Source organism: Anolis sagrei, chromosome X (assembly GCF_037176765.1).
Source record: "Anolis sagrei isolate rAnoSag1 chromosome X, rAnoSag1.mat, whole genome shotgun sequence".
NCBI lineage: Eukaryota > Metazoa > Chordata > Lepidosauria > Squamata > Dactyloidae > Anolis > Anolis sagrei.
Genome location: NC_090034.1, coordinates 21665421 through 21685481, shown reverse-complemented (window position 1 = coordinate 21685481; position 20061 = coordinate 21665421). Strand labels below are relative to the sequence as shown.

The window sequence follows — 20061 nt, the reverse complement described above, 5'->3', positions numbered from 1 at the left end:
GGGATAATACACTTGTAAGATTTAAAAATTGAGGTAAAACTCACTTTTATTGTTGCAGGAAATATGCATCTCAGATAGAAGAATATCATATATATACTATTTTAATGTGTAATACATCTCTGATAAAATAGTAGTTAGACAAAAGAAAGAAATACCTAACTTGGGTAGAAGGGTCCCAAATGCTGACCTTCATGCCTCTGTGCATATGGCAGCATTGACTCATAGAATGTACTTCAATGCAGTTAGACTTCATTATGAAACTGCATTATATGGCAGTGTAGATGGGGCCTTCCTTCTCAAACAAAGTGCAATAAAGCCAGTTAAAATGCATTATGAATCAAAGAGGAATAAAGCCAGTATATAACTGCTATATCATGTAGTGAAAGTGCATCCTATGACAGTGTAGACGGGTCTTGTAGTGCTTCCTTCTCAAACAAAGAGCAAGGAAGGCACTCTAAAGATTATTTTTGGGAAGGGGAAGCAGTCTCTCCATGTAGAAATACACTCAAAACACCTTGAGTTGCTAGACCCAAGGTGAAAACAAGAGAGCAGGCCTATGCACCGCAGGATTCCCTCTGCCCCTCATTGCTCTGTATATCCAACGTTGATGCTTCTTCACTTCAAGAGAAGGCTTGATGCTTCCATGGGGAGCGAGAGAAAAGGACCTTTAAATGGTGGGGAAATACCTTGCGGCATAAAGCCCAGGGTCCCCCCAGAGCCCTTTCCTGTAGCTTCTTCCCTCGCCAATTATAACACATTGTAGTTTGTCTTGTCCTGTCACTCACTTTGTCCTAACTGCTCTGGCAACCGTGTTTGGGATGGGAAACGGGAGCCCAGAGGATGAGGAAGAGCTTTACTTTGGGCTCTGGCTTAAGGGCCTATGCTGCTTTTGTGTTGGTATCAATGCTATCTGGCCTTCCCTCCTCTGAGCAGAGCGGAAGAGCATCCATTTCCAAACACAGGCGCCTTATGTTTTGGCTTTTTTGCAACACTACGTAAGATGGAAGCTGCCATCTTGAACGCAAGCTGAGCTAAAATAACAGCTGTGTTATTCATGCTTTTGCCAGTGTGGATTGGTCAGGGTTGCGTGTGCTCTGTGGCTCTTCCCCCAAAACAAAAACTCACGCCAAAATTGGCATTTTGAACAATTAGATTATGTAAATGACACAAGCGTGCTTATTTCAAACGCTCTTTGTGCCATTCTTCATTGAGTGGGGAGGCAAGAGAGGCAGGGGCCTGATGAAGCACACCCACCACCCACCCCCCGGAAATCTTAAATCACCCCAGTGGGTGAGTCTGAGATGTCATTCTGTATTTTGCCCACATCTTTTTGGGCTGGATATTATGCCCAGTACCCAACTTGGCATTTATTATGTGTTTCCGAAGAGCACACGCAGCCCTGCCCTGAGGACATATGCAGGCCCCTTGGCTCAACTCAATGCGCTGGTTAAGCACCCGAAAGCATTTGGAGCACAACTGAAGTCAGAACCCTCTTGGGCCATTGAAGAGGCCAGTGCACGTCAATATTAGTTGGAAGATTGAATTGGCACAGTTATGCCGTATTTCATTGCATAATAGTTGCACTCCCATTTTGGGGGTGGCAAATTGATTTTTTTTTTTTTTGTTCCTCACATAAAAGTCGCAGAGCTGTTTAGGGCTGATTTCTTCCTCCTCCCTCTTTCTTTCTTTCTTTCTTTCTTTCTTTTTCTGAAGGTGAAGCAGTTCAAAAAACCTGAAATGGAAGCCTCTGGATGTCAAAGCTTCCCTCCTTCCTCCAAAGAGTTCAGTTTCAGATTTTGTAAACTGCCTTGCCTTCAGGGAAAGAAAAAAGAGAGGGAGGGGGAATCTTCCCTCCTCCTTCCTCCAAGGCAAGACATTTCAAACAAATAGAAACTGAGCTGTTTGTTTGAGACTGGATCCTCCCTCCTTCTTCTCAGAAGTTAGGCAGTTTATTTTTATTTTTATTTTTTTTTAAAAAAAAAAAACAGAAACCAGAGAATCAGGCTGGGGGATTTTTTTGCACCACGTAATAGTCGCACCCCTTTTTACATTCAAAAAAGGGAGAAAAATGCGACAATTATGCGATGAAATACAGCAATCCATCTTGTTCATGGTATAAATTGATGCTAAATGGCCACCCCCTAAGCTGCGTGACTGAGCCAAGGGCCATGGCCTGCCTTTGGACCTCGCAATGCCTTAAACGGACCAAGCGACAACTCCCTCGGGATGATCCCTTTGTCCAATTCTCCTCGTCTCTCTATGTAGCCGGTCTGCATGGTGTCTCCCTCTCCTCTCTTTCTCCTCCATAGCTTCGGTGTCAAGGTCATGGACTTCCCGGCGGCAAACCCCCGGAGGGGTGGCACTGTCAATAGGAAGCACACGGCCCCCGCTTTCCAGCCGCCCCTCCCGCCCACCGAGACAATGGCTGTGTCGCAGGCCGGGACAGAGCAGTCCCCATCGGGCATGGGATCTGAACCCAGCCCCTTGGGCGGCCCTGCCTCCACCCATGTCCCCCTTCCCGACCCAGCTGCAGAGCAGCCCCAAGGTCAAGGCGCGGAGGAGAGCAGGTAAGAGGGACGGCATCCCAAAGGAACCGGTTCAGCCGAAGCCTCCATTGGCGCCAAGTTCATCTCCTGATTCCCCTCTGGCCAAGGGGCAATCCGTATATCAGCCTCCCCAACAGACTCATGTTTAAGTCCAGAAACATTAGTCAAAAAATCCAACCAGGTTCGACTTAACCCACAGACCAATATAAGCACTGAACCTTAACTCTTCTCAAAAAAGGAACAATTCTCAGAGTTAGGCAAGAGCTTAGTCCCTTCTGGAAGAACGAAATGAAGCACTGGCCCCTTCCTTCTGCACCCTCTGTCCTTTTCGACTGTCTCTTGTCCCATAGGAAGCCCACCCTACTCTACTTGTGTCCAGGGTCATGAAACCATGCCAACCTCTGATGCCCAGGAAGACCTTTTACTTCCTTTCTCACAGAATGTGAGCCAGTGACCTTCATTCCAGGCCAATAAAACCTTTCAGCTCCTACCACACCACTCCTACCACATGGTCATTGCACATCCCCTGTGTGTGTTTGTCAGCGTCATGGCCACTAAGCATAGGATGTCATAAGCAAATGACTTTGGGTTATAACAAACCTCTTGAAGTATTACTGGTGTTTCCCAGTCTCTATGAAATGACCCTCAACCTGTCCACAACTCATATCAAAATCCATAATTTTGATCTCAAAATCTCCCGTGATTTATAAATGGGACTGAATTACACACGAGTCTATATGATGCTTTACAGAGGAGTGGCCTCACAGGACTCTCCAGCCACCCTGAAGGACTGAGCTGGATCCCTGAACTTGGCCCAGAAGGGTCCCATCTTTCCTCCTTCCCTTGACCACAAACCCACCCAAACTAAATGCAGTGCCACTTGCAGACAATGATCCTACTACTTCTTCTCTTGGAGAAGCCAAGTCAAGTGCCCCATCCAGGATCCCTCTGCCTTGTCTGTCTTGTGCATAAATGGCATAGCATTCTGTGTCCCTCACTTTGTTCGCTTAGTCCTTGCTTTAGTGTTAAAATGTTGGTTCATGTTGAAGGAGAAGGAAGCCAAGTGAGGAGCTCCTTTACGGGGGACAGGTTTGTTTGGCTTCCGACTCTCTTCTGTGTGCAAAGTGAAACGTGTAACCCTGAATAACAACCGCTTTGTACTGACACAATCATAATAGTAGTAAAAATAACAATAACAACAACATTGGTCTCCCCCTATATCCACTCAACTCCTGATACATGCCTACCTTGGAAGGTAACTTTGGAAACCTGCAACTCAGAAGGCCATTGATCCCTATGAGCAGAGTCTCCCAAATAGTAGGTCAAAGGGCCAAAAGCCCTCACCTGAGTCACACATTGTTATCATTGTCATTATTAATGGCATCATCATTATTTACATACCACCTTCCCCTCTAAGGCTGCTTATAAACTTAAGGAATTATTATGGTATAATCTAAATTTATATGAAAATTCAACAGTGAAAGAGAATAGCGGCCTTGCTGTTAGAAGAACCAATTGATTGTCTCCTCTTGAGGCTCAGTTTGGGATTCCTTGCTGTGTTGAATGAGGCCTCCCTAGGCTGGCCTTTCAGAACGGTGGCCTTTAAGAGAAGCAGCCCCTCACCCTCTGCCCTTCCTCTGCCTCTCTTTGCAGTGCTTCAAAGCTGAAGGACCCAGTGCCCTCCACAACTCCTCCCCCCACCAGGAACGGGGCCCATGGGGGTCCTGTCCCGGTCCATCTGCAGCCGGCTGGCAGCACCGTCCAGCTCTCGGTCGGGCAGAACCACTCCTCCAGCGCCTCTGGACCTAGTCCACACGCCGTCAGGAGAGGTGAGTCCTTCGGATGTGGGAACGATGGCCCACCAGGAGCCACATCCAGGAGCCCTTCTGGGGTTCACTGAGGATGTGGCTTTGTTTTCTCAGCCGTTGCTTGGGAATTGGTCCATTCCTCTCAAAAGGATTTGAAGAAGGAGTAGGGCAGCAGGGTATGTTAGACGTAGGTGTTGTATGTTGGTAGAATAGAGTTTTGGGTTATGTTAGCAAATAGAATAGGTTTGCATTTTGTAATGGGATTTGTTACCAAAAAAAAGTAGTATTATTATTCTAGGGATGGCTCTGTCACCAAACTGGAACATGAATTAACATACCTTCCTGACTTAGGTCTCCATGCTAACCCTCCAGTGACCTCTTAGGACAACAGTTGGTGATCCTCTAAAGCAGTGGTTCTCAACCTGTGAGTCCCCAGGTGTTTTGGCCTCCAACTCCCAGAAATCCCAGCCAGTTTACCAGTTGTTAGGATTTCTGGGAGTTGAAAGCCAAAACACCTGGAGACCCACAGGTTGAGAATCATTGATCTAATGGAAACCATCCTGTAAAGCAGGGTTCTCAACCTGTGGGTCCCCAGATGTTTTAGCCTTCAGCTCCCAGAAATCCTAACAGCTGGTAAAATGCCTGGGATTCCTGAGGGTTAAAGGCCAAAACGCTTGGGGACCGACAGGTTGAGAACCACTGCTGAAAAATGTATGTGTGTGTATATATATTCACTTTTATTATAGTCATTGATTGATATTGATAGAAGTATAGATATCTGTATGGATGATACTACACTTGATCTTAGCCAAAAGACAGAGAAGCTGTTTTCTAATCTATTTTTTAATAACTGCTTCACTAGGAAGCTGTGTTTCCCCTTCCCAGGGCACTTGTGCCCCACTTTGTGCTGCTCAGTGACTGTAATAAAGTTTTGTATTGTATTGTATGGATGAAAGAATCAGTAGTGAGAAGCAGGAGAGGAGTGAGGGGATGATGGGCACGGATAGCTCAGTGCTAGGAGACCCCAATAGTCTTAGGCAGAGAAGGCTGAAGATTTAATAAAGCTACATCTCCTGGGATCCCGTAGCCATGGCAGCATAGATAGCCGTGGCAGCATAGATACACCACAGATGTCCTTCTCAGGAGCCAAATAGTACAGGAGGGGAACTGGGCGAACAGTCTTTTTGTTGGGGGCTGTTTAACGTGAGCTCTTCCCTTCTGTCTTCCTTTCTTTCTTTCTTGCAGCAGTGAAGAAGCCGGCCCCTGCCCCTCCAAAGCCAGCTAATCCACCTCCCGTCCAGCCAGGGAACTCGACTACCCCTTTGGCCCCGCAGCCGCCCTCGGTGTCCCCCAAACCGCCCACCAGGAGCCCCTCTCCACCCTCTCAGGCCTCTTCAGCCCCTCGGCGCTACTCCAGCAGCCTCTCCCCCATCCAGGCCCCCAGCCACCCACCTCCGCAGCCCCCCATGCAAGCAGGGACCCCCCCTCTGCAGCTGAAAGCCACTCCCAGCCCCTCGCCTTCCAATTCAGAGCCCGGGCCGGAGCAGCAGAGGCAGCCCTCTCCCCCACCGCGCACCCCCAGCCCCCCAGAAACGCCACCTCTTGAGAAGCAGAGTGCAAGCTCCCCACCTTCAGGGCCACCTCTCCCTCCCCAGGACACTCCGGCCGCCCAGTCACCACCCCCGATGCCTCAGGGGGGCACCTTGCCTCGGCCGCGGCCTGTGCCCAAGCCCCGCAACCGGCCCAGTGTGCCCCCACCGCCTCACCCCTCTGCCCCAGTGCCACAAGAGGGCTCTGTGCTGCCGGGACCCCCTTCCACCGCCTCCCGCATCGTGACTGGTAAGAGCTTCCTTCCAAGATGTAAAGGCATTACATAATGGGGCAGGGCTGCTAGGAGTCAGGGCCTGGTTGGAGTGTGCAGAAAGAGGCCGTTTTCTCTTTTACAGCCGTGACCCCCAAATTCTAGTCTCTTAAGTGTTTTCGGCTTTTGTTCCCATAAGCCCCAGCCAACTTGACCAATACCCAGGAATGCTGGGCGTTAGAAGACCAAAATGACCCCAGTTTGGGCCAATCTATGCTGACCTTTCAATGCAGTTTGAAACTAGCTAAACAGTCAATAATAATAACAGTTATTGAATCAATTTATTATTGCTACTATTACCTACCTCTTTCTGCAGCAGTGAATGCTCAAGGAAGTGTGCAAAAGAAAACGCTTAATGTGCCTCAGTGGTTTGTGACATTCCCATCCGGGCCTGAAACATTTGCACATCAAAACCCACTTTTTAATTCCAGTTCGAAACTGCCTTAAATGATCGGTGTAGACATGCCCTTTGAGAACCACCACTTTAGAGCAAATTGATGATTAACAAAGCAATTATGTGGTTGAGGACCTTATCAGGCATCTACTGGTTTGACTTCTCTGCTGTTTATTAAGCTGGATTCTGCGTGCTTTTAATGGGACTTGTGGTGAGAAAGCATAAATATTTTCTGGGTTTTCAGGCCAAAGGAATGCATGCCCGCACCTTAATTGTACCAGAGCTCTAATGCATTGGCCTCGATCCCCTAATGGGTGCTGAAACAACAATCCCTTTTGAAGCTTTGCCAGCAAATAACCCTTTGAATCCCTCTAGGTGATAAGCACCGCGTGCAAGTAATCCATTCTAACTGAGAATTTTATTAAACAATCTAGATGTTTGACCTGTGTTATTCAGCAGGAACTGAGAGTGAAAATGGTAAGGAGGCCCCCTGATTGGCCGGACCCTCATCTTGTGTGTGAACGCGAAGAAATCACGGGCGCCGCTTGGCCGCGCACTAACCGGGCTCCATTAACATGGCTTGGCGCTTGCCCCTTCCGAACTAATCCTGCATGCAGGAGGAGAGGGGGGCTCCTTTTGGTTCCCCCTCGCCCCAACTCTAACACATTGGGGAGATGCGCCCCGAGAGAGACACCCCTATTTGGGACGGTTCTTTAAAGTCCCATTCCAAGTTCAGATCTATACTTTATAGAAGTCTTTGGTGGTTCAAGATATTAAATATTAAACTTGTGAAGGCCTCCTACCCTCCTCAATTGATGATAATAATAATAATAATAATAATGATAATAATAATTGGTGGTCCAAGCAATTAAATATGACACTTGTGAATGCCTTCCACCCTCTCCAATACATAATAATAATTTTGTTATTTATTACTTGGCTCTGCCTGAAAACAGACCATTATAACATCATTAAAATGTGTATCGAAATGCACACAACAAAGGCCAGTTCTATTATTATGATATTCCTCTTTTTATGTCTACTAGATTGAGACAAAAAGGGGCTTCCCTTCTCTTTCTCCATCTTTTGTCAGGGTTGCTTTGCAGGAGGATCTGTCTCTGCAGGAAATCAAGGGCCAATTTCTACAATTAGTCCTCTGCAGTGAATGGGGTTAGAGCAGGTATGGGCAAACTTCGGCCCTCCAGGTGTTTTGGACTTCAACTACCACAATTCCTAACAGCTAGTAGGAATTGTGGGAGTTAAAGTCTAAAATACCCGGCGGGCCGAAGTTTGCCCTTGCCTGAAGTTTGCCTTGGCCCTCATCAGATTGGGTAAACAAGGCCTCCATGTTTGTGAGCGCAAGTCCTTTGTGTTTGTGGAAGATGTGCTCCCTGCTTTTCGGGGTGGGGGGGTGCATTGACATCAAGCCATCGCTTATGTCCTGTACGGTCAGAAGTCTTGTCCTGCTTCTTTGTCATTTGTTGTAGGCAATTATCATATTGCTCTGATTATGTCACCAATTGTGCCCACTTCCAGGTAACAGCCAGGTCGCCATCCACACGTGGCCCGGTTTGTGACTCTATAAACCAGAATCCCCTCCTATGAGAAGGAATATTTCCTTCCTTTCATGGACTGGGAAGTCCTATCAGTTGGAAAAATAGTAACAACAACAACAAGCAAAGTCTTTTAGAACTAACATCCTCTACTTTCATGGATTGGGCAGTTCCCTTGATTGGCTTTCTCTTTGGAATAATAGTAACAACAATGAGCAAAGTTTGTTAGAATTAACACTCCTCTCCTTTCATGGACCAGGCAGCTTCTGCAGTTGACTTTCCCTTGGGAATATAATAATAATAAGAGTGTGGCGCTCAGAGCATTAAAAACAGCTCCTTGGCTCATGCCGCAAGAAGGGGCTGGTGATAACTTGTTGTTGTTGTTTTGCAACTTTTGGCTCCTCTGTGAGTTTCCAGGATTTTGTGCCCAGAAATTTTTTTCCCTTAGCAGATCTGAAGGGGAAACACTTTTGATCGGAAAAAGGGGATGCGACTATTATGTGATGAAAAAACAATCTTCTTTTCATTCTCTGGTTTCTGGTTTTTCTTTCTTTTCTTTTCTTTCCTTTTTTTTGTTTTGTTTTTTTAAAGAGGAGTTTCCCAAACACACATTTTCAGAGGCATGGTCTGGTTGCTGTTGTCTCTACAAGGGAAATGTGTCCTTTCCATGAATGCATATACTCAATATTTCATCCCACAATAGCCACACCTTCTATCCCTTTTTTAAAAAATCCACCTCTCTCCCTTTTTTCTTCAGAGGCAACTCCAGTTACAAAATCTGAAATTGAGCTCTTTGGAGGGAGGGAGGGAGGGAGGGAGGGAGGGAGGAAGGGAGGAAGGAAGAGTCCTAGAGATCTCCATTTCAGACCTCAGAGGAAAGAGGAGGGAAGATTTCCCCTCTGTCCCTTCCTTCTTTCTTTATTTCCTTCTTTCTTTCTCTGAAGACAAGGCAGTTTACAGCATCCAAAAGAAGAAAGAAGGGAAGAGCAGAGCTCCAGAGACCCAAATTTTATAGTATTTAAACTGCCTTAAGGCCTTCAGAGAAAGATGGAGGGAGAGAAGAAAAGAAGTGGGAATTGCCTTATTTGGCTCTGCGACTATTATGCGAGGAACACAAAATCCCCATCTTGTCATCCCTCCCAAAATGGGGCTGCGACTATTATGTGGTGAAATAACACATAATAGTCACAAAAACGTACACATACGTTTTTGTATTTTATGTTTTGCTGCTTTGTCCTTCTCCGTGCAGACTCCAGCCCCAGTGTCCCAGATCCATTGCTGCGGGGCCTTTCTGCCACAGAGCCTCCATCCCCTGCAGGACTTGTTGTGACGTTGCCTCTGCCGCCTCCGAGTTCGAATCCCCACAACCACCTTGTGCTGGACGTCGACCGTGACACGGAAAGCACAGCCCTGTAAAAGAAAGGAAATGCTCCAGGATGGAGGCGGCCGAGGCCTAACAGCGAGAACCTTTTGTAAAGAAGATTATGGCATTATCTGTCCGTATCCGGTTTGGTGACCTGTGCCTTGACGGCGAGGCCAAAGTGACGCCTTTCAGGAGCCTCACTGCTGCTGTTGCAACCAAGATGGTGTTCTGCGCCAAAAAAAGAAAGAAGTGAAAACAAACCCAAGAGAATCCAAAGCAATGCATGTTAACCCTGGAAGTATCCTCTCTCTGGAACTTCCTCCTCCTCCTTTGCTCTTACCAAGGAGGCGTCCTGGCCTCCGACATGCTGCAGACTTCTTCTTGTTTTGTTGTTAAAACTATGAACCAAAAAGCAAAAAAGATACTCTCACCGCCAGCCCTGCAGAGCGGGACTGCTGGTTATCAGTCTCTTCTCCCGACGGCGGATGTTCTCCTTGTGCCTTGAAGGAAACAAAGCTTTTTCTCTCTCTAAACATTTCAGTGCTAGACTCTCTCTCTCTCTCTCTCTCTCTCTCTCTCTCGTTTTTTTCTTAAAGTATTATTTACCTCTTTTGTTCCCCCCCCCCCCCCTCAATAGTTATTTGTATGTACCTCCCTATTTTGTTTGTTTTCCTTTAATGGCCGGTTAGAGAGTGGCTATCAAGCTAGAAAAACTTTTCAGAGAGGGGGAAAAAAAACACAAATGTGTATTTGCTTCCGGTTGTTGAAATTGGGAAGTGATTTTGAGCCTCTGCTCTGAGTAAAAGCCCACCTCGCTTTCGGAAATGGCTTGGAAAGTACATTCATTGTTATCGCGGCAGCCTAAACCCAATGGTCGGCCCTGGGTCCAGTTAGTTCATTGGGTTTTATGTAAGAGGTATCGATCGTCCATCAGCGAAATCAATGCATTTCAGTCACAATGGGGATTTCATTCTTATTTTCTCACTCTCAAGGGAGATTTTGGCCTTTGCTTCCATCCAGAAGGGCTGCCTCAGTAAGGCATAAGTGGTACTTGCAGCACCTCATATCATAGAGGAAGGTGCCCCATTCTACCCAATGGAGGACATCCCAAGCAGACATCCTTCAAAAGGGTTTTAACACTTTATTTTCAATAATTTTATTGTTTTATTGTTTGCATATTTTTAGGTTACAAAATGGATTGGGTTTTGTTGGGAGCCGGCATGACGATGATGATGATATCCTACTATAGTTGAACACTCATGGCTGAGTAATAATAATAATAATTCACTATATAGGCCATTGATCCCATTTCTAAAAGTTCCTTTTAAGGTTCATTTGAAACCTACCCTCCTGGAACTTAAAGCCATCATTGATATTATTTTTATGTATATATATTATTTTATTTTTATTTATTATATTTGTTGATAATAATACATTATTATTATTATTATTATTATTATTATTATTATTATTATTATTATTATTATTAGAGACATAACAAGATTAGTACACAGCAAACAAGATCCCTATGCTGGCTTTTGTATTTGATCACATGTCGGACACTTCCCAAGTGACTAGGATTGTGTGATGTATCAGCGAATAATGCATGCAGATCCGAGTAGGGTGGCCCTTTGCAGCTGACAGATGGTGATTTTGTCAATGCCAGTTGTTTTTATGTGCAGGCCAAGGTCTTTAGGCACTGCACCCAGTGTGCCAATCACCACTGGGACCACCTTGACTGGCTTATGCCAGAGTCTTTGCAGTTTGATCTTTAAATCCTCATATTGTGTAAGCTTTTCCAGTTGCTTCTCATAAATTCTGTTACTTGGGAGTGCAACATCAATTATTCATATTTGGTGGTGGTGGTGGTGGTTGTTGTTGTTGTTGTTGTCGTCGTTATGAGAACTGGTTCTACCCTGTTGGCCAACTCCTCTTTTGAGTCACCCAATGTATGATTTCCTCTCATCTATTTGCCCACTTGAGATCATTTGGAGACCAAACAGCAGCCTCCTCAAAGTAAGAGTGGATTCAACATACTTGATTATAGAAGGATCGGATGGAAGAATTGTTTTAAAACGCCCTACAACCTGATTGGAAAGCAGCCCCCAACTTCAAGTCATTTCGATGGGAGTCAGCTGCGTTTATACAAAGGTGTTTGCAGCCCTCCGAATATTGGACTTCAACTCCCACGGTTCATTAGAATGGGGTTTATTGATATTATTTGCTTTGGGTTTTTTTTTCTTTATGAAGCCATAAGCTCCACCTGTGACCTTTTCCCGCCCCTCTTTTGTTTCTCCTCCCTTTGTAATGGAAGGGTGCTGAAGACAAAACAGCTCCTTTTGGCCTTCTTTGCAAGGCCTGGCTTAAGGACTGAAAGAGAGTTAGCAAGCAAAGCATGGTTTGCAGCAATGTGCAAATACATAATGTGCAAATACTACTTACTTATTTACTTACTTAGGTGACCCCTCGTTGTCCGAGTATGATGGCGTTCCAAATGAAGTGTTTTGGTGGTGGATACGTAGGTGACTGTAGAGCCCTGTTCTTGACCGCATGTTCTTCCACAGTGAGGGCATCAGTTTCCAGGTGGAAGGCAGTCCCGGTCAGGGTTGGCTTGATGTGCCTTCTTCTTGGCACGTTTCTCCCTTTTGCCCTCCATTCGTGCTGCTTGGAATTCCACAGCACTGTTGTTCACAGCTGACCTCCAGTTTGAGCACTCAAGGGCCAGGGCTTCCTGGTTCTTTGTATCTATGCCACAGTTTTTAATGTTAGCTTTAAGCCCATCTTTAAATCTCCTTTCCTGTCTACCAGCATTCCATTTTCCATTTCTGAGTTGGGAGTAGAGTAACTGCTTTGGGAGATGGTGATCGGGCATTTGGACAACGTGGCCAGTCCAGCAGAGTTGATAGTGTAGGGGCATCACTTCAGTGCTGGTGGTCTTTGCTTTTATAGAGAGGTGGCTGCCAAGGTAGCAGAAATGGTCAAAATTTTCTAACATTACACCATTAAAGTGTATTTCTGGCATTGCAGAAGGAATTGGCTGGTATCTACTGGAAGAGCACTTTGGTTTTCTCAATGTTCAATGAGAGGTTGAGTTTCTCGTATTCTTCTGCAAAGGTGTGGCTTGCTTAGAGTTGACAGATGGCAAGATATTTAATGTCAGCATACTAAAAGCCAAAACCAAGGTCACAACAACATCTGTTACAGAACTCCATTATGCCAATGATAACGTAGTCTGTGCACATTCAGATGAAGACCTACAAGCCACTCTGCAAATACATAGACCCTTGCAGAGCTTCCCTTTGTTTAGATAAGCAGCCAAATGAAGTAGACAACTCCCAAGTGTTGTAAATACAAACATCTTTATTGATGCCTTCCCTAGTGCAGGTGGATCTCAAGAATCCCAGGCCAAAGTCTGTATTTAGGCTCATATCACCAATGATACTATCATCCTGCATTTTGGATGGATATCCGGAGCCTTTCATTTCAACATATGGGCAGGAGTGGGCCACACCGTTTCTGCAAAAAAGCGCAAAGACACCAAGCGGTTAATGATCATAATTGAGACCAAAGGGTGCATCTGCACTGCAGATTTAATGTGGTTTGGCACCACTTTCAACTCCTTTTCACACTCATTTCTCCAGTTTTGTTGCATTGCCTTTTAACCTATAATATGTCAAAGTAAAATAGCATAGGAATTATCTTTAGTCTTAAATGCCACCTAACCACCAGTTATAGTATATATGTCATTGTTTTTTAGTTCATTATTTCTGAAAAGAAAAATTACTATGCAATTTTTTAAAGCAAACCTAGACTACAACATCCTCTGCATTCAGAGGGTCTCTTGCTTTCCTTCTTACCAGAATCCATGCTGGGCTGCAGAGGGTTACTGAACGTTTGGAGGAACTCAGCGGGGCTCCAGCACTCGGGAGCCTGGCAAAGGCGGTGGACAGTTTCAGCCGGGATCAGAAGTTCGGGGACCCCCCGGTGCAGGCAGTCGCTCAGGCCCTTGTTGCCCACCTGGAACATGTTGCGTAACAATTTTATTAATAACATAGATGCAGGGTTAAAAGGTGTGATCATCAAGTTTGCAGGCGACACCAAATTGGGAGGGATAGCCAGTACCCCAGAAGATGGGAGCAAAATCCAAAACGATCTTAATGGATTAGAGAGATGATGGACCAAAACTAACAAAATGAAGTTCAATACTGACAAATGCAAGATACTCCACTTAGGCATTAAAAATGATATGCAATGATACAGAATTGGGAACGCCTGGCTCGACAGCAGTATGTGTGACAAAGATCGGAGTCCTCGTGAACAGGAAGGAGAACATGAGCCAACAGTGTGGAGTGGCAGCTTAAAAAGCCAATGGTATTTTGGCCTGCATAAATAAGGAGTCTCGTGTTTAGATCCAGGGAAGTCAGGCTACCCCTCTATTCTGTCTTGGACCACACCTGGAATCACACTTTCGCACTGGGCACTGCAATTGAAGGGAGCTGTCAAGCTGGAAAGTGTCCAGAGGAGGGTGACTAAAATAATCAAGGGTCTAGAGAACAAGCTGTATGAGGAGCAACTGGGCATATTTAGCCTGCAGAAGAGAAGGCTGAGAGGAGACATGATGAGGGCCGTGTATCAAGATGTGAGGGGAAGTCATAGGGAGGAGAGAGCAAGCTGGTTTTCTGCTGCCCCGGAAACTAGGACGCAGAACAATGGCTTCAAACTACATTAAAGGAGATTCCACCTGAACATTAGGGAAAACTTCCTAACTGTGGGCGCTGTTCAGCAGTGGAACTCTCTGCCCCAGAATGTGGTGGAGGCTCCTTCTTTGAAGGCTTTTAAACAGACTAGATGGCTATGTGTCGGGGGGTGGGGGGAGTGCTTTGAATGATTTTCCTGCTTGGCAGAGATTTGAACTGGATGGCCCACGAGGTCTTTTCCAAAGACTATCGTGGGATACTTCATTACAGGCTGGATGAGCATCTTTCAGGAAGGCTTTCATGATGCTGTCCTGTCTAGCAGAAGGGGGTTGGACTGGATGGCCCTTGGAGTCTCCCCCAATTCTAGGATTCAGTAATAACAATAAACGATAATGATTCCTCCCTGGAGATTTCTAAGCAGAGGCTGGATGGCCGTTCGTTGGGAGCGTGCGGGTTGTGCATTCCTGCCCGGCAGAAGGACTAGAGTGAATAGCTCTTGGGTGGCCCTTCCAATTCTAGCATTCTGTGATTTAGTGACTGGAGGGCCCTTGGAGTTCCTTCCAACTCGTAAGCGTCAATGGTGGTGGAGGTGGCATCTCCTTCCCTGGAGGTTTCTAAAGGTACACACACACACATATATCCATACACACATATACTTACATATGTACACACATACATATATACATACACAGATATATACACATCACATATGTACACGTGTGTGTATATACATCTATAAGTATACATGTATACATATACACATATATGCACATACTGTACACATCTACAAACAGGTGCACATGCATGTACACATAAATGCACTTATACACATAAATATACATACGTACACATAAAAACCCATATGCACACATGTATAGATATACATGCACATATTATACATGCATTCATATGTACCTACACGTACACATGCATATACAGATATATACACACATATACCTACATAGATATACATATACAGATACACACATATATTCATACATATACATGCATATATACATGTACATACACATGTACACATATATACACATACACATATGTATAAATGCATATATACATACATACACATACCATGCATACATATCTGTATGCGTACCATACACACACATGCACACAGGTATACATGCACCTATATCCTGACCCCTCCCTCCCTCACCTTGAGGGTGGCCAGGTAGACGCCCATCTTGAGCAAGAGGGTCAGGCACTCGGTGAGCACCTCTTCAGTGGGCTGGCCCTGGGTGGCGTCCTCCAGAGTCTCGGGCACCTCCACCGCTGTGGCATACCACTGTGAGAAGAGCCGCGTGGGGATGTTGTGGGAGAGGACCAGCACCTTCATGCTCTGCAACAGGGCCCTGGGGGAGAGGGGGAGAGAAGGCACAGGTTGGAGTAAGCATACTCCAGAAGGCGGGATCAGACTCCATAGGAACCTCCGCAGATAAGAGTTAGTTTGGCCCAAACTAACTCAGAGATGTGTAGGATACTTCACTTTGTAGGAAAATGCACAGAGACAGGATGGGAAACACCTGGCCTGACAATATGGGGAAAAGATCTTTGAGTCTTGCTCAGAGTTGCCAACGCACAAAGTTCCATGGTAAGAAACAGAACCCAACAGGGCACCAAGCAGTGTGGCACAATCCCTGAAAGCTCCAAAAGGCCGAAAAAGGGTTCCTCGGGTGCATCTACACCATAGAATGAATGTGGTTTGGAACCATGGTTCAACCCGATGAGCATCCACTCTCCTTTGCAAGCTCTACTCTAGGCTTTTGCCCCACTTACTCTGAGCCTTTCTTTTCAAAGTTGGCAAGGTCCTTCAGGATGTGGTAGAGAGTCCCACTGGAAGCCTGGCAAAAAGAAGATGAAATCATATTCTGCATTTGAGAAGGCTCAGGGATTCTGCTAGGATGTAATCATCATCATCGTCATCATCATCTATATAAATAAAAATGTAATGTTCATTTGTGGGATTAACATAACTTTAAAACCACCTGACGAATTGACACCAAATTTGGACACAATACACCTATCAGGTAAACCATCACTCATAAAAACACTGAAAAACACAGTAGAAGAGACTTAAAAAGGCAAAAAAAATTACAATCCACGCATAAACCCACATATATGCAAATATACACATTTATACACACACAAAACACATATACACAGACTGGGCCACAGCAACGTGTGGCAGGGAACGGCTAGTCTATATAAATAAAAATGTAATGTTCGTTTGTAGGATTAACATAACTCAAAAACCACTGGACGAATTGACACCAAATTTGGACACAATACACCTCTCAGGCCAACAAGTGACCATCACTCATAAAAACACTGAAAAACACAGCAGAAGAAACTTAAAAAGCCAAAACACACAAAAATACATTACAACGCATGCGCAAAACCACATATATATACACAAACACATGTATATACACATATATACAAACATATACACAAATAATGCACATATACACAGACTGGACCACGTGGTAGGGGACAGCTAGTAATAATAATAATAATAATAATAATAATAATACCATGCAAACTTTTTTCAAATGCCAATGTCTTCCCTTTCTTTTACGTGGCCCACCTCAATAACATGAAGAATGCAGGAAGGATAGATGAGCAGGACCCCGGAAGCCGCTTCTCCCAAATGGAATTTGTAGATCTGCTGGAAGAGCTGCTCATGATAGGCTGGCAAAGAGAGCGAAAAGCACATTACAATAACAGGATCCTAGAGTTCGAAGGGACCTCTAAAGGTCACCCAGTTCAACCCTCTTTCTGACACTGGACGGTTATACTACCGGACCCTCAGTTTAACCATGATGGGATCCTGGGATGTGTAGTATGCTAGAAAATTATAAATCCTCAGCTAGAAAACTAGTTTTCTGCCCCAAACTTTCCCAGTCAAGCAAAAGCCAACCGCTGCAACATCTCCCATCATGTTCATTTTGCATGAATGAATCTTGTCATTTCCGCCACATTTTTGTTCTGGCCACACAAAAATTAAGAATAGGCATAGCAGGTATACTTATGATCTCTCCGTCTTGTACTCCTTGCCTCAATTTTCCCACAAGGAACATCCGATGGATCAAGTATTTCTGCAGGGAAGGAGCACCAAAAATGTGAGCAAACCACCAGGTCATTTACTTCGGAGCACATTGATGCGACTTCTAATTATATACAAATAGATATACATATATATATTATTTTATGTTATATTATTATGTTAATATATAATAATATATAAATATTATTTTTATTTTTATATAATATTTTATGGTATATTTTATTATATAATAGTATAATAAATATTGCATTATATATATTCTACAATATTATTATTTTATATTTTATCATATTATTTTATATTATATAGTATACTATGATTTATATTATATATTATTTTATATTTTATATAAAATATATTATTTATATAATATATGTTATATTATTATATTTTACAGAATTGTATTATTGTATTATTTCATATTATTATTTTAAAAATATAATATAATACAATAATAAAATAATTTATTAATATTTTTATTATTGTATTATATTTTAATAATTAATAATATAAAATAATACAATATTATATATAATATAATAATAAAATAATTTATTAATATTTATTAAAGGAAGAGGGGCCAACCAAGGGCAAGATGGATGGATGGTATCCTTGAAGTGATTGGCTGGACCTTGAAGGAGCTGGGGGTGGTGACAGCAGTCAGGGAGCTCTGGCATGGGCTGGCCCATGAGGTCACGAAGAGTCAGAAGTGACTAAATGAGTAAACAACGTTAATGTTTATTATTATTTCAGAGCCTATATGGTTTGAGACCTGGGCAAGGCCTCTGGAGGCCTGGGTCCGAATCCCTGCTCAGCCATTGAGGCTCCCTAGTGATGGCCCTGGGCCAGTCACACACTCTCAGCCCCATTCAAGCCCATTATAGGGTCTGCGATAAGATAAGGAAACACAACAAACCTTCATCTGGTGCCTCCGCTTCTCCTCTAAAGCACTCAGGAGGGTGCTTCGGGTCACAATGCTGGCCAATATGTTGGCCATCTTGACCGGCAGTGGCCTGTTCCGGAACCCAAAGGCAACCGACACACTGACAGAATGGCCGGGGTATTTTTTGAAAATATATATTACCTATATATATATATATACACACACACACACACACACGACCCTATTATTATTATTATTAGGCACCCACCCAACAAACCATGCTCAATGCAATATTATTATTATTATTAGGCTATTATCATCATTATCATCATCAGGCAACCACCAATCAAACCATGCTCAATGCAAAATTATTATTATTGTTGTTGTTGTTATTTTACTGACACAAAACCACAGTATGTCACAGCAAATGAGATCTATATGCTGGATTTCGTATCACAAAATCACAAGTCAAACACTTCCCAAGCGTCTAGGACTGCGTGATGTATTTTCAAATGATGTGTACAGATCCAAGGTGGCTTTTTGCAGTTGACAGATCGTGAGTTTGTCAATGTTTATTGTTTCCAAATGCTGACTGAGATCTTTTGGCACAGCACCCAATGTGCCGATGACCATATTATTATTATTATTATTATTATTATTATTATTATTATTATTATTATTTGAAACACAACAAGATGAGTCCACAGCAGACAGTCTGCTGGCTGTTGTATTGGATCACACGTCAGACACTTCCCAAGTGTCTAGGACTGTGTGATGTATCAGCGAATAATATGTGCAAATCCCAGTAAGGTGACCTTTTGCAGCTGGCAGATGGTAATTTTGTCAGCACCGGATGTGTTTAAGTGCAGGCCAAGGTCTTTAGGCACTGCACCCAGTGTGCCAATCACCACTGGGACTACCTTTACTGGCTTGTGCCAGAGTCTTTGCAGTTCGATCTTTAAATCCTCATATCATGTCAGCTTTTCCAGTTGTTTCTCTGCAATCTTGCTATTGCCTGGGATTGTGACATCTACAATCCATACTTTGTTTTTTAACACGATTGTGAGGGCAGGAGTATTATGCTCCAAAACTCTGTCTGTCTGAATCCGGAAGTCCCAGAGGAGTTTGGTGTGTTCATTCTCTGTAACTTTTTCCGGCTTGTGATCCCACCAGTTCTTTGTCGCAGGCAGATAGCATTTGTGGCACAAGTTCTAGTGAATCATCTGAGCAATGGTCTTATGCCTCTGCTTGTAGTCTGTCTGCGCGATCCTTTTACAGCAGCTGAGAATGTGATCTCTTGTTTCATCTGCTTCCTTGCAGAGTCTACACTTGGGATCTGTTGTCACCTTTTCAATTCTGGCTTTAATGGCATTGGTTCAAATGGCTTGTTCTTGGGCTGCCAGAATCAGGCCCTCCGTCTCCTTTTTCAAATTTTCTTTATTATTATTATTTGGAGAGGGCAAGGGCTGGGTTTGGGAGTCAAAAACTGGTGAATGACAAAAAAAAGTCCTCTGTATTTTAATCTTCTCTTTTAAAAAATTCTACCAATCCATCCATATATATATGACTGGACCCTTTTAGGCACAACCAAAAACCATTTCCTTTGAAACAGAACCTCAAACAATAATGGAGAGATTAGTAATAATAATAATAAGAATCCCTTTGCAATTAGATTTGCTTTATTTGTGATGTTGATGTCTATCTATGCCCCTAAAAGGAAAATTAGTCCAATTATTTCTGTCAGGAGATGCCTTTCTGCCCAGAAAGAAGCAAACCAAGGCCATATTTGATCATCTAAATTAATTTTATTTTCGGTCCTTTTGGCTTTCGGCCTCTTTTGCAGGAGTCAGAAATGACGTTACTCTCGAGGA

At 44.0% G+C, this 20061-nt stretch overlaps 2 protein-coding genes across 6 annotated transcripts in view; one reads left to right on the top strand and one right to left on the bottom strand.

Moving 5' to 3' along the window:
- The window catches only part of ARHGAP17 (Rho GTPase activating protein 17), a 47643-nt gene extending 37293 nt beyond the window's left edge, over positions 1 to 10350 (top strand). For 2 of the 5 annotated variants that reach the window (XM_060786475.2, XM_060786473.2), the window contains 4 exons: positions 2310 to 2567; positions 4200 to 4375; positions 5600 to 6193; positions 9412 to 10350. In XM_060786475.2, the coding sequence (XP_060642458.2) occupies positions 2310 to 2567; positions 4200 to 4375; positions 5600 to 6193; positions 9412 to 9578 (1195 nt within the window). In that variant the 3' untranslated portion in view covers positions 9579 to 10350. Of the gene's footprint in view, positions 1 to 2309; positions 2568 to 4199; positions 4376 to 5599; positions 6194 to 7043; positions 7087 to 9411 lie in introns of all 5 variants that reach the window. The other 3 variants (XM_060786476.2, XM_060786474.2, XM_060786477.2) reach the window with 3 other exon arrangements.
- A 2525-nt stretch (positions 10351 to 12875) lies between these two features.
- On the bottom strand, positions 12876 to 19974 carry LOC132781926 (testis-expressed protein 47-like). The gene is made up of 8 exons (XM_067473476.1): positions 19966 to 19974; positions 18224 to 18391; positions 17269 to 17338; positions 16828 to 16931; positions 16017 to 16081; positions 15397 to 15592; positions 13383 to 13542; positions 12876 to 13041 (listed from the first exon to the last, which is right to left on the bottom strand). The coding sequence occupies exons 1-8, from the start codon at positions 19972 to 19974 to the stop codon at positions 13004 to 13006; spliced, it is 810 nt and encodes a 269-aa protein (XP_067329577.1). The 3' UTR covers positions 12876 to 13003.
- Positions 19975 to 20061: the final 87 nt, after the last annotated feature.

Bases quoted from the DNA above. Each gene is read 5' to 3' on its own strand.
- LOC132781926 (XM_067473476.1), bottom strand. The intron at 17,339-18,223 runs GTTTGTTGTGTT...CCTTCCCTGCAG, and splicing joins AGCGGAGGCACCAGATGAAG to AAATACTTGATCCATCGGAT. The intron at 13,042-13,382 runs GTAAGAAGGAAA...GCTTTTTTGCAG, and splicing joins GCAGCCCAGCATGGATTCTG to AAACGGTGTGGCCCACTCCT.